Source organism: Lactuca serriola, chromosome 2, assembly GCF_051521515.1.
Source record: "Lactuca serriola cultivar US96UC23 chromosome 2, Lser_US96UC23_V15, whole genome shotgun sequence".
Classification (NCBI taxonomy): Eukaryota; Viridiplantae; Streptophyta; class Magnoliopsida; order Asterales; family Asteraceae; genus Lactuca; species Lactuca serriola.
Genome location: NC_136409.1, coordinates 171132970 through 171146628, shown reverse-complemented (window position 1 = coordinate 171146628; position 13659 = coordinate 171132970). Strand labels below are relative to the sequence as shown.

The 13659-nt window shown below is 29.5% G+C and overlaps 2 protein-coding genes across 3 annotated transcripts; one reads left to right on the top strand and one right to left on the bottom strand.

Annotated features, from left to right (window-relative positions):
• Positions 1-1771: 1771 nt before the first annotated feature.
• On the bottom strand, positions 1772-3884 carry LOC145087382 (Rhomboid-related intramembrane serine protease family protein). Of its 2 annotated transcripts, none has more exons than XM_079025331.1 (6): positions 3706-3884; positions 3036-3457; positions 2791-2956; positions 2468-2638; positions 2228-2382; positions 1772-2120 (listed from the first exon to the last, which is right to left on the bottom strand). In XM_079025331.1, exons 2-6 carry the CDS (start codon positions 3449-3451, stop codon positions 1856-1858), a joined length of 1173 nt encoding a protein of 390 aa, XP_078881457.1. In that variant the 5' UTR covers positions 3452-3457; positions 3706-3884; the 3' UTR covers positions 1772-1855. The 2 variants fall into 2 exon arrangements, with proteins under 2 accessions (XP_078881457.1, XP_078881458.1); XM_079025332.1 differs by lacking the exon at positions 3706-3884 and adding an exon at positions 3610-3633.
• A 5776-nt stretch (positions 3885-9660) lies between these two features.
• Positions 9661-11857, top strand: LOC145087381 (NEDD8-conjugating enzyme Ubc12-like). The gene is made up of 6 exons (XM_079025330.1): positions 9661-9810; positions 10710-10823; positions 10931-11039; positions 11131-11209; positions 11298-11414; positions 11616-11857. The coding sequence occupies exons 2-6, from the start codon at positions 10715-10717 to the stop codon at positions 11751-11753; spliced, it is 552 nt and encodes a 183-aa protein (XP_078881456.1). The 5' UTR covers positions 9661-9810; positions 10710-10714; the 3' UTR covers positions 11754-11857.
• Positions 11858-13659: the final 1802 nt, after the last annotated feature.

The following is a 13659-nucleotide window of genomic DNA, read 5'->3' as shown; positions in this document are numbered from 1 at the left end:
ATAAACCAATACAATCTTATTAAAAGCAAATAATGAAAAAATGTTTCATAACTAATAATAGAAAACATAGATCTAGTTATCATGAACCAAAATACCGCCATAATTTTAAATTTTTAATATTAATCTAAAACAATGTATTTATATTTTATTTTTCAACTATAATATAAATGAACTTTTAATTTTAATCATATCCATCTATATGTAACTAAATAACTAATCGTCTACCACAAACCATTTCCGAAAAAAAAAAAACAATTAGCATCAGTAGAAAAAAAAATTATCAAAAAAAACTATTTTCCATATTAGATGGGTAAAATCGTTCAAAAGTCATTCAAACATTCATTAAATGATATTTAATCATTTCTAAATCAATAGAAAAGCAAACCAAATGCATATAACAAATGAAAAAACAATTAATATTTATATTAAAAACAAACATTTTTTTGTTTCTTCACATTCTAACAATATATTAAAAATACGGGATATCTACGGTAAAATCCCAATATTTTGGGAAAAGTTTTAAAAAAGTCATACTTTTTTTTTGAATAAAAAAACCCAAAAAATTGGGAAATTCATTCGGTTTAACTTTTTCATTACTAAGCAAGAAGTTACTGTGGCATGCCTACATCATCGCCCATATCATCTCACGCGTCCAGATGGCTTGCCACATGGCATGGTTACCTGCTAAATATGTAAAAGATGATTAAACTGAATGAATTTCTCGGTTTTCTGGGCTTTTTATTTTTAAAAAATAGGACTTTCTAAAAACTTTTCCAAAAATATTAGGACTTTACTATAGATATCCTTAAAAATACATATCCGCCTAACGTAAAATCAACCAATAAAAATTTATCGCCATGTGTTTTTTTGGAATATGACATGACTTTAAAAAAATATTTACCGTCGTCATTTTCCATCGGTACCAAAAATGTAGCTATAAATGATATAATTAGGTAAAAATAAATTCAGCGGAAAAAAATACATACATAATACACACAAAAAAAGTCCATTAAACACAAAATACTCTTCCAGAATTAACCTTCAATTAACCAATGCATTATGTGTTGTTTAGAAATGTTTTTGAAGAAAACAATAATCGTAACCGCCGCTTTGCGCGGATCAACTGCTAGTGTGTGTGTGTATATATATATATATATATATATATATATATATATATATATATATATAAAAAGAAACTTGTCAAAAAAAAAGTTAAAGAGGTAGAAACCATACCAAACAAGCCTACAACCAAACGTTGGTTTTTAATAGTAACTTACTATATGTTTTCTATTGTAATCGGCACTTGTCAAAGGACTTCTAGTCCTTTAAAAAATAAAAAAAGTCGGCACTTAAATTCACCCATTTCATTGGATCCTACAAAGATATATATTTAAAAGGAAGATCCTATGAACACATAAACAACATAACAAATTAAACCCAAGTCCTGATCCACCTTCGCAAACGTGTCTTACCACAACATGACAAATGATTCAAAGCATAACAATGAAATATATTTTGCTCATAAGAGATTGAAAAATGTAAAAGTATAACTACTTGGTGAAGAATTACAGAAGCACGGTTTAACACACTAACCTCCATATTTTTCTCTTACTACACGCATATAAAAACCAAATTAATTTATAAGAAATCAACCTATTCTTTATAATCACAAGGTTATAACGTATTCATATTTGTTCAAGAAACCATTTGATCATGGCATTTCATCTAACACTTATGCAAATGATATTAAATAGATTATTTGAAATTGATGTAAGTAACAAACCTAATTTTAGTAATCTTTATTGTAATACATATATCATACACATATACCCTTTTACCCTTTGGGTGTTTGAGACTACACAAGGGTGTCTACATCTAGTGAACCCAATGGAGGTTCAAACACGAAAACCAAACAACTCAAAACCAATACAAAAATAGAAAACATCACAAGTGATTTACATGGATCCACATTTCGTGAAATGAGTGTCATTCCATTCTCTTTACTAGTATCCAATGTTGATGATGATGATGATGATGATGATGAATTGTCTATTTGTAGTAAGGTGGGGCATGTCATGAAACCATAAGCTATGCCAGTGAACACTGATCCAAAATGTGTCCTGAAAAAACATACCCAATCAATTTAGAAATAAAGAAACAAAATACCATTTTTTGCTGTTTTGATCGAATTAAATTAACAAACATAAATTATAAAAAGTTGACTAACCAATCATCAATTGGACCATAAACTGATAAAACAAAGCCAATTGCAGTAGCAAAGATTGCCTTCTGATACATGCTTTCAAAAACATTCTTCTCAATTGCATCTTTGTTTTGATATTGATATATAAGCCAAGCTCCAATGATTGCAAAAACTGGTCCCTGAGAAATTCAAATTTATTAATTTATTTATATTTTATACAACCAAAATCTCATAAGTCATAAACATGTTTCTTGTTTTACTTACAGTTCCACCAACAGTTGGATCAGGGGTATGAAGAAAGCTTGTCAAATTACCAGATAGCCCTCCAAGTATGTATATCAAGCAAAAGGTAAACGGGCCATACGCCCTGCAAACTCGTGGCCCAAATGTGAGCAAAGCCCAACAACCAAGCCCAATATGAAGAATCCCCGTATGCTGTGATAGATACATTTTAGTTCTTCTTGTTACTATTCTTGATTATATTTACATAATTTTTATGTCACTTATATAAATCGTTAGAGATTTTTTTTTATATAAAAAAATAAATAAATAAATAAATGGCACGAACCCATTAGTCAATCTTGTACCAGAAACATTGGTGTCAACAGCCTCCACCATTCTCCATATAAGATCAAATGATTGATTTTTGCTCCATAGAGTGCTGGAAGTGAAAAGAGTTCAAGATCCGAGTTCTTTATTGGACTCGCAATTTCAAACAGATAAACTGCAATGTTTATAGACACCATCGTGCATCTGCAACGCGAAAAACAAGAATTATCAGAGAAATGAAACTGAAAAGTAATAGTAATTGGGAATAAAGTTCATGCTTTACATTATGTAGAGACCCGAAGTTTCATCAGAATCAGTTTTTGTTTGGGTTTCTTGCATGTTCTTGACAGGGTATGTTTCTTTACTGGATTGACCACTTATATTGTGTGAATCTTTGTGATTCATATCATTCTTGAATTTCTTAAAGTAAGAATCCAGTGATCTTAATTGCTTCTCTCTAGAACTAGACACTAAAGGTTTCTCCCTTTCTGATGCATTCGGGGAGATATATCTTGAAAAGTTTGAACATTTGAGCATGGTTTTGTTTGTTTTCATGAAAGTGGCAACAGAATTATAGCAAAGATTCGTGTTCTTGAGTTTGTGGTTTGAAACTGAAGAGATTCCTCCGATAAACTCTTGATCATTGTTTACAGTTCGGTGTTTGTAACACATTTTGAAGCATATTGGAGCCATCGCCATGTGGTTCTGAAAAAAAAAAAAAGTAGATGAAACAATTATTGATATTTAGTTATTTACAGATACTGATTTCATCTATATCTAAATTAAGAAACTTGCGGTAATTAACGTATTTGTAAAATTGGAGATAAAAAGAAAGAAGCTTATTCACGCATATTTACAAACACTTTGTGGGCACCAAATAAACAACCAATATATCTGACACAAGATTGATATAATGTAAATGTATTTCGTATATGAGTAGAGCTGCTGCATACCCGGTTGACAAGGAAGAATGGAGCTTTTTGAATCTAGTGATAAAGACAGGGAGTTACGACTTGCGAGTGAGCTTCCATTAATGGAGTTGTCGTTGCGATTACAAGAATTTAAACGTTAATGACGGGTACATAAATCGAATAGGAACAGTAAGATAGGATGGAACCTTATCGCTTGTTGATCCATTGAGCTGCTACCACGTAACCTTTTCGTTCAATCTCTGCCATTAGTTTTGATTCTTGTAGGGCTGGAGTTGGACACCCACTGTCTGATTTTGACTCCCGCACCCGGTATTATCTTAAGACGACGACGTGTTGTGTTGTGGATACGGTGTTATCTGTTTATAGCCAGATAAAAAAAAATCAAGGTTATTGATTATTGATGCTTGTGAACATATCTTAAATTTTAATTTCAATCCTTGAAAATAATAATAATTATGAGTCGTGTTTTGTTGACTCAACTCAACGAGTTTAATAGCGACATGAAATAAATAGTAAAAGTGGTATTTAGCTACGTGTTAAGAAAAGTAGTTTTTAGATTCTAAAAGAAACTCAAAAAAGTTAATAATACAAAAACCATTTTAAAGTGGTATTTAGCTACGTGTTAAAAAAAATAGTTTTTAGAATCTAAAAGAAACTCAAAAAAGTTAATAATACAAAAACCATTTTAAAGTGGTATTTAGCTACGTGTTAAAAAAAAATAGTTTTTAGATTCTAAAAGAAACTCAAAAAAGTTAATAATACAAAAACCATTTTAAGTGGTTTTTATGAAATTTTAGTTTTTGGTTTTTATTTAATTTCATATTCTCCCTAATAAATCAAAATCTTTTTGCAACATGTTATTTTCTCCTTCGTTTGGACATATGATATTTTCTAAAATTTTTAAATTTTCTATTTTCCACTTGTCATTTTATTAAATTAAAATTTCATATTTAATATATAAGGTAATATATATGTAAGCTACTTATTATAAATGATTTATATATGTAATGTATTCAATATATTAAAGTTTTATTAATTTTAATATTTTTTTCATTTTTCTTATAAATTCAAACTCCTCAAATTATTAAAATTTCATATTTAATTTTTGTAAATAAACTCATGTAATACATGGGTCTCACACCTACTCTATTCTAATAAATGAAATTTTTTTTGTCACATGTCACACTCTCATTCAATTTGCCGGATGTCATTTTATGGTTATTTTGAATTAACTTCTTTTCCACATGTTATTTTATAGGTTTTTCTATTTTATAAATTCAGTATAATACTTTAATATAATAATTACAATAAATATAGTAATAAATGGATATCAATTTCATTAATAAACTTACGTTTTAATTTCAAAGTTCTTTAATTAATGTTCATTAGTTTTTTTGTTTATTTATTTAAATTATTTGATAAAATTTAAAAGATAAAAAACATTTCAATTATAATGATTCATTATTTTTCTTGTTTTCTTGTAAATTCAAAGTTCTCAAACATTTTAACCTTTATATTCAAATTTTCTTTTAAAATTAACTCATATATTACATGGGTTTCATACTTAGTATTTAAAATCTAACAATTATTTATTTTTCTTCTAAATAACTCTATACAAATAAAAACTAAATCTTTCAACTTAGAGCTATCAACTACCAACTTCTATTTAGCTTTACCAAAAATATCATTTTTCTACCTACGTAGACAACAACATAACATTTACATCATGGGAACTTTTTTACATAAATTTTTTGTGTTAGATCGTGTTGTATCATCAACCTAAAAAGTTTAACCTATATTCACAATAAAATAATTTTTTTTCATATAAATTAACGTTACTTCAATAAAATTCTATTGTAAATTAAAATAACTATGTAATTAATTTCCTTACTACGTCAAAATTAATCATTGTCTTTGCTTATTTTTAAATCTTACAATAAAAAATTAAAAGAAGTTGACATATATCATTATTGATTTGTACCAACCAAACATGTTGGTAAGCAAATATATTGATATCAAGTATACTTTGTACGATACTGATAACAATTTTTTTTAGGCTTTGGGGTATGGGAGGATTCCCACACGTGAAATGTCGATGTGATGGACATGTCCGTTAGTGAACACCGCCCCAGGAGCGAGTAGGTGTGATGTTGAGTGGGCAGCTTCACGAGAGATTTGATTGTCTAAAGCTTTTTTTAACCGTTTGGCTTGATAAGTAAATGGACTTTATTTTGATATAATTAACAAATAGCTTGTGATATAGTTAATATAACACCTCCCCTTGTAGTTGATATTGACAATGTCCTTAGAGACATTAAATCATTCCTTAAAGGAACCCCGTATGGGAAAGACGGGTTGAGAGCTCAACACATTTTGGATGCTCTTTGTGGAGAATGTTTAGCTATAGGTAAAGACATGCGTGCTATTACACATATGGTTAATCTACGGCTAGGGGAAGATGCCTTTCGAGTCTGGCATAATTTTTTGCATTTAATCCTCTTATACCGATCTTAAAGCCCGACAATGGAATTCAACCTATTGTAGTAGGTACTATATGGAGACGTTTGGTGTAACACCGTGTTCTGGGACGCTTCTTAATTAAGGGTTGTGGGTCGTAATTCGATCAAGTGAAGACTTTGGGATTTGAGGAAGTAAAGTTTAGACCTTATTGAAGGTTGATAATATTGGTTATGAGATCTAGGCCCTTGTTTTGTGTGTTGGAACCAAAGGGTAAAACGGGAAAGTTATATTTTGGCCTTTTTGCATGGATTATGGTTTTAGTTTGACGTGTGTTAAGCCAAAATTAAGTCAATAGAATTGTGAGTCTCTTTAATACCTTTTCGCACATATAAAGAACGTCGAAAACATAATTGAAACAAATAAGTTATGATTGTTTGAAGTTGAATTGAGAGTTGGGGATTTTGGCCTACACGGGGCGTAGGAGAGTTACGCATGGCGTAGATGTTGAAATCAGACCGCGAGGTTAATAACATACGCATGGTGTAGGGTATCCTACGCAAGGCATAGCTGCTGCTGACCAAAATCCTAACCCCAAGGTTTTGATCCCTATTTAAGGGCTCTAACTTCTTGGAATCCTTCCCATAACTAGCATTAATCACCTCATATCGTTCCTTTGAAACCCTAGCCAATAATTATGTGTTTTGGAAGCCTTTTTGTGATTTTGGGGAAACTTACTAAGTTTTGTGCTTACAATTATGTTTTTGGTTTTAGATACTTTTGGTACAAAAGGGAAGGGTTTAGCATGATCGCAACACATCCACCCATGTTCCGTATTTTCTTTATGATTTGGATTTGTATTTTGATGATTACTCTCTTTTGACATATTTTGTTTGGGTTTGTTATAAATACTTGCTGGTTTTCGACTAAATTAAAAATGAAAATTTTTACATGTTTTTGGGACGTTACAAAAAAATCAAAAAAGGAAAAAAAAAAATAACAAAGTACTTTCAATGATTTGTGTATAAAAGGCAATAAAACGAAACTACACTGCTATAATAGGGTAGAGATAAAACAAATAGCAACATACTTCCAATGATTTTTTATATCTTAGTGAGAAATTTTTTTTGAAAAAGGGAAAAAAAAATAACAACGTACTTTCAACGATTTATGTATAAAAGGTAGTAAACTGAAACTACATTGCTACAATGGAGCAGACAACAAAAAGAACAAAAAAAATTGGAATTGCGCAGAGGAATAAGTCATTCCACGAAGCACCTCTACAGATTGCCCTATATGCTCCGTGAAATTGTTCTTCCCCAGAAACAAAAATCAAGGTTTTTTTTTTTTTTAATATTCGATACCTTTAACAAATATCTCTACTAATCGATGAAATATCGCATCTTATTAAAAAATTTAGCTTAAAACTAATAAATTGCAAAAACATAATACAAAATGTCGAAAATCCATACCCGATCATCTTATCCATCGGCATACACGTTTCCTTTGTTCACCGAATCCATTTACCTTTGTCCATAGGTCTCGACGATTCACAAACACAAATCCACCAGAGAGGGAGGAAGCAACGAAGGTCAGGGAAGGAAGTAGCGGAGGTAATCGAAGGAAGCAACGAAGGTTAGTGAAGGAAGTAGCGCAGGTCCACGAGGAAGCAATAGAATTTGCCAAAATTGGATTCAGAATTGACTAACTTACAAGGATTCTACAGAGGTGTTCTGCAAACATCGTTAAGTTCTCGCGGACTTGTTAATTTTACAAAAATACCCCTATATTATTTACAAAAATGTCATTCCTCGAAGGACACCAGTATTTCGTAGAGCCCGTGAAGGTCCCCTCTACAAAATGCGTGTCTATAACTGGAAATTTGATTTTTTGTGACTAAAATTTAAAATTCTCTCCAAAACATGTCTCTTAATGGCAAAATCTCTATTTAAAATTACTACTTAATAGAATATTGAATGAATTGATATTATCATCTTTACCATATATTGAGATAAGCTTTGAATTTCAAACAATTATTATATATATATATATATATATATATATATATATATATATATATATATATATATATATATATAAGTGTCTGTAAATCATACATACTTATAAAGCTAGCATTTTTCCTTGAACCTCATGCATTTGAAACCCCCATAAAAATTTGCAAACACCTCATGCATTTGAAACCTCTTATTTTAATGAATACACTCAAAAGTTTCTTAATAATGATTAACAATTCAAAGGTTTTGTAAGTTATATAATATATTTAATAAACAATTAGTGGATATTCTACTATAAAAAAGTCAATCTTTTTTAGTAGACACACAAATACAAATCACATACAAAATTCACAAAGAAAACAAGTTTAAAGTTTTTTTTTTGTGTTGGTTTGAGGGATTTGAACAATTTTCGAGTCATGTTATTATGTTGAAGTTTTTAATTTGTAAGTTTGTTATATACTAATTCTTTTTTGTATTTTCTTGATTTGCGTATTATTTTAAGATTATCATTGTATGTTGTGGTTGAAATTTTAATGTAAATTAGATAAGATTAATGTTATCGATCATATGTTATGGAAGGTGATATATATAATATTTAATTAACTATTGTATACATGTTTTTATGTTCATGTTGCTTCAAAACAACAATTGATTTAAAATCATGGATATGTCATATTATCCATATTATCCATGTAAGCATTTTTTAAAATGTAAATTGTCTATCTTATCACTTTATATTTTAGTATATGTTTAACATTTTAATTATAATAATATGTTTTTTTTTTAAAGTTTCTTTCACTTATTAATAATAACAAGTGGTTTTAAAAGTAATAAGCAATAATAATAAATCATAAAATCAAATTACATAGATATGTCGTATTATCCACGCAAGTCTCTTTCGAAATGCAAATTGTCTATCTTATCACTTTATTATTTAGTGTATGTCTCACATTTTAATAATAATATTAAGTGTTTCTTAAAAGTCTTCTTTAACTTATTATTAATAATAAGTGATTTAAAATTAATGAATAACAATTTTAAATGATAATAACATCAAATTATAAATTACATTTAGCTATAAATAAATTGTACTTTAAATAAACATCATTATTGAAATTAGAAAATGATCGTATAAATAAAAATATATTTAATCACTAATAATAATTGTTAAAAATAATACTAAATAGATAACTATATTTAATTATATTAATGAGGAATGTGGGTTAATCTCAATGAATATTATTGTTCAAAATAATAGAAATTATATATATATATATATATATATATATATATGTATATATAAATTAGTATAAAAATATTATTTCAAAGTTAATGTCAATAACATAAACATTTTAAACATATATTTTTCAATATTTTAAAAATATATTTTTAATCTTCGTTGTGCAAGGCGCGAGAATTCATCTGGTTTTGAATAAAATAAGCAACTTTCCTTTCCTGTAAAATAAACCTTATAAAAATTTACTCCTATTCCCATCTATTTTGTGTGCGATTTCTAATTTTCTATCGTTCGTGTAACGGGCAGCCACCTTCGAGGGTCACCCACCGGTTCCTTGCTCCGTCGATTAAACGTCCGGCGACGGCTGAATCTCGTTCATCCATCCATACCTCACGCAGAAGTTCCTTACGATCATAAGTATCTTCTCTTTCTATTCCTTTTTATTGTCCGCTAGGGTTTCGATTGAAACAGAACATCGCGTTTATTGTTTCTATGATCGTTCATCTTTCATGATTATAAATCGATTTTGTAGTGTACATTGTTTTATGGTAAACTACGTGATTAAAAATCATCAAGTGGTTGTGGTCCTTGCATTCGAGAGTAAGTTAGGGCATTCCGATCGGTAACTGCGGTTGGCCTAATATTAGGCTTGTGAAGGATTGATGATGATCATCTTCCTATCGCAGCAAGCTATCGATGTAGAGAAAGGGTGTAATCAGATTGAAGTTATTGTTTTGCTTCACTATTTTCTGTAGCATCAACAATGGATTAAGCCGATATCATATGATTGCATGTTGAAACAGGCCAAAATTTGGTAACACGCTAAAAGTTTTCAGGCTTTATAGGTTCAATTGGATGTTAGGCATCAATATGATCCCTCGACAATTACCTATCTTATACTTCCATTAGTGTACATAGGGATTTGTTTTAGTTATACTTCTTTTCAACTTCCTTCTTTATTTGCAATGTCAACTTCACAAAGACAGCTATCTGAATGAATGAAAAAGAATTACATCTCTTTGTGGAATCAATTTGTTTGCTGTATTCATGATTCACCATTCTTTTTCCAGTGAGTTTTGTTTAAGCTGCTAAGTAATTATGTTGAATTTCATATCTAATTCCACTTATAAGAATTGCCCTAATCTATGGTGGAATCTCTCATTGACATCAAAGAACCTACTGTAAATAAAGTTCATGTGGTTAAGTTTAACATCATGCAAATACATGATCCTGTTCAGTCTTGACTTGGTTTCTTACTATGTTAAAATAAGTAGATTTTTCTACAAATTTAACTATGGTTCTTATGCTTTCTACAGGAACAATGATTAGGTTGTTTAAAGTCAAGGAAAAGCAAAAAGAAGAGGCTAAAAATGCAAACGGAAATGGATCCTTTAAGAAGCAAAGTGCAGGGGAATTGCGTGTTCATAAGGGTAAAACCTTTTATCTAATATAATTTCAAGCAACATAAAGACTTTATATCTTGTAATTCTATAAATACTAATATATATGCTTACATTTAACATGCTACATTTTCTAGACATAAGTGAACTAAACCTACCGAAATCATGCACCATTTCATTTCCAAATGGCAAGGATGACTTAATGACTTTTGAGATCACCATTAAACCCGATGAAGGGTATTACATGTACGTTTTCCATTAAATCCTTTTCTTTTATAAACTTTCCATTTACATATAATCTTGCTTTATTACTTATATGTGTTTGTTTATGTTATAGGGGTGGGAAATTTTTGTTCACTTTCAATGTTGGTGCTACTTATCCACACGAGGCGCCAAAAGTCAAGTGTAAAAACAAGGTAAAAAAATGTATTCTTCTTATTTATCATTTGAATATATATATTTTTTGTTAAAGTTAAGCATTGAGAAATATATATAAAATATCAGGTGTATCATCCTAATATTGACTTGGAAGGAAATGTATGCCTCAACATCTTACGAGAAGATTGGAAACCTGTCCTCAACATAAACACAATTGTTTACGGATTGTATCATCTCTTCACGGTATGATTCACATAAAATACTAGCATGCAGTACTGACAGTACTGCTTTACAGTACTGGTAGTACTTGCATATAATATTGGCAGTACTATACCAGGACACTGGTATAGTACTGCCAGTATCTGCAAATGAAAACCTTAAAAATATTTTATCTATATTGTTATAAATAGATATGTTATAATTGATTAAATTAAGCGTATGCAGGAGCCAAACCATGAAGATCCTTTAAATCATGAGGCTGCGGGTGTTTTAAGGGACAACCCGAAAGTGTTCAAATCAAATGTCAGGACAGCAATGGCTGGGGGACGTGTGGGAGACACATATTTCACAAAATGTATCTAATAATTTTCGGTTGGTGAACTTTATTAAGCTAATTATTATTAGAAAGTTGACATTTCGAAAGACTTAACTACTGAAATATATGAAATTAAGTTGGATTTACATAAGGGTTTATGTTATTGTTTAACAATGAATTTTTCGTATGTTGTTATTTGGTCTCATATTTAGTCTCAAATTTAAGGTTGTTCTGACATCTCCATAACATCCGAAAGTAAACTTTAGTAACATCTAACTATTGATTGGAGATCCATGAAGAATTTGGATGAGTGTCTTTTGCCTTACTAACTCTTCCTAACACCCCGCTCCCGAGTTCAACTTAAAGAGAGAAAAGAAAGGAAATGGGAGGAAATGAGAGAAAAGCAAGAGAGAATGGTGCTCCCGAGTTTCATTAAAGGAAGGAAGTGGAAGGAAAATTTTCCCTCCTACCTTTCCTTCCGATTTGGGAGGATTTGAAAAGAAAGAATAAAATGTTTAACTTTCCTTTCATTTCTCTCCAACTCGGGAGCACAAATGACAATTTCTTTTTCCTTTATTTTCTCTTCTTTTCTCTCCTTACTTTCTTTTCTCTTCTCTTCTTTTCTTTGCTGTAACTCGGGAGTGGGGTGTAAGTATATTAACCCAATCCAATCCTATATCAATGTCCCCAAATAGAACCGATGTGAAACCATATATCCTTTATTATTCTCAAGAGCACAGATTTGAAGAATAACTTCACATAAAGGTTTATCTCTCCCTTCCTTCCAAAATTACATGGATACTTTGTTCCTAAGAACCTAATAACATCTCTAACTCACCCCGAAACTCCATTTACCCCTCAATTCTCCTCCAACCCAATCTCATTTCTATCTCCATTTTGGAATGAATAGTATTCCACCAAATATGAAGAAACTCTATTCATTTCTTCCAAAATAGAGTTTGAAGTGTCATTGCTGATTTTAGTCTTTTTTTTTTTTTTTTTTTTTTTATTTTATACGTTTCTAGTTTATTTTTATCTACTAATTATAATTTAAATGTAATATTTAATATTTATAATATTTATATATTAAATTTTATTAATATTAATTAATTATAAATATAAAGTGTGTTTTTTGTGTGTCAAATTCATATAAAAATTTAAATACATATTGAAATTTTAAAACACGCTTACTAAAGCTTATTTAAAAGTGTGTATGTTTAATATTTCTATAAATACATGTATAATATTTATTTAAAAGTTTGTATGTGCAATATTTATATAAATACATGTATAATATTTACTTATAAGTGTTTTATAAATATAATATTATTTATTTAATATTTTTGTAATAAAAATTATATATATATATATATATATATATATATATATATATATATATATATATATATATATATATGTTATATATGTTAAAAGTTAATTATTAGACGAAGTGTATTTGAAAATATATATAAGTTGCAAAATAGAATATACCAACGAGAAATTAAATATCCTCCTACCATTTCCTTCTACTTATATTCAGTGGCGGACGCAGACTGTTTTAGTAAGGGTGTCCCTCGTATTTCAAGCGGGTGCACCTAATAGAAAAAATCAAAAAAAAAAAAAAAAAATTACACTGCGTGCCGGAAATTGAGCAGTGGCTCGAGACCCCAAAGGCCCTACATAGGTCCGCCACTGCTTATATTCCTACCCATGTGAAATAATCATAAGTGTCATATTTGAATAATATTAATTATATTTTAATACATTTGTCATCATTTCAAATGGGTAGGACGATAAGTAGGAAGAAAAATAGGAGGATATTTAATTTCTCTATACCATAAATATATTTCTTTGGTGATAAGTAGGAAGAAAAGTAGGAGGATATTTAATTTCTCTATACCATAAATATATTTTTTTGGTGATAAGTAGGAAGAAAAGTAGGAGGATATTTAA

Bases quoted from the DNA above. Each gene is read 5' to 3' on its own strand.
- LOC145087382 (XM_079025331.1), bottom strand. From the start codon at position 3,451: ATGGCGATGGCTCCAATATGCTTCAAAATGTGTTACAAACACCGAACT. The intron at 2,957-3,035 runs GTAAAGCATGAA...TTCGCGTTGCAG, and splicing joins ACTTCGGGTCTCTACATAAT to ATGCACGATGGTGTCTATAA. The intron at 2,383-2,467 runs GTAAGTAAAACA...TGAATTTCTCAG, and splicing joins ATCCAACTGTTGGTGGAACT to GGACCAGTTTTTGCAATCAT.
- LOC145087381 (XM_079025330.1), top strand. From the start codon at position 10,715: ATGATTAGGTTGTTTAAAGTCAAGGAAAAGCAAAAAGAAGAGGCTAAA. The intron at 10,824-10,930 runs GTAAAACCTTTT...TACATTTTCTAG, and splicing joins GGAATTGCGTGTTCATAAGG to ACATAAGTGAACTAAACCTA. The intron at 11,210-11,297 runs GTAAAAAAATGT...ATAAAATATCAG, and splicing joins AAGTCAAGTGTAAAAACAAG to GTGTATCATCCTAATATTGA.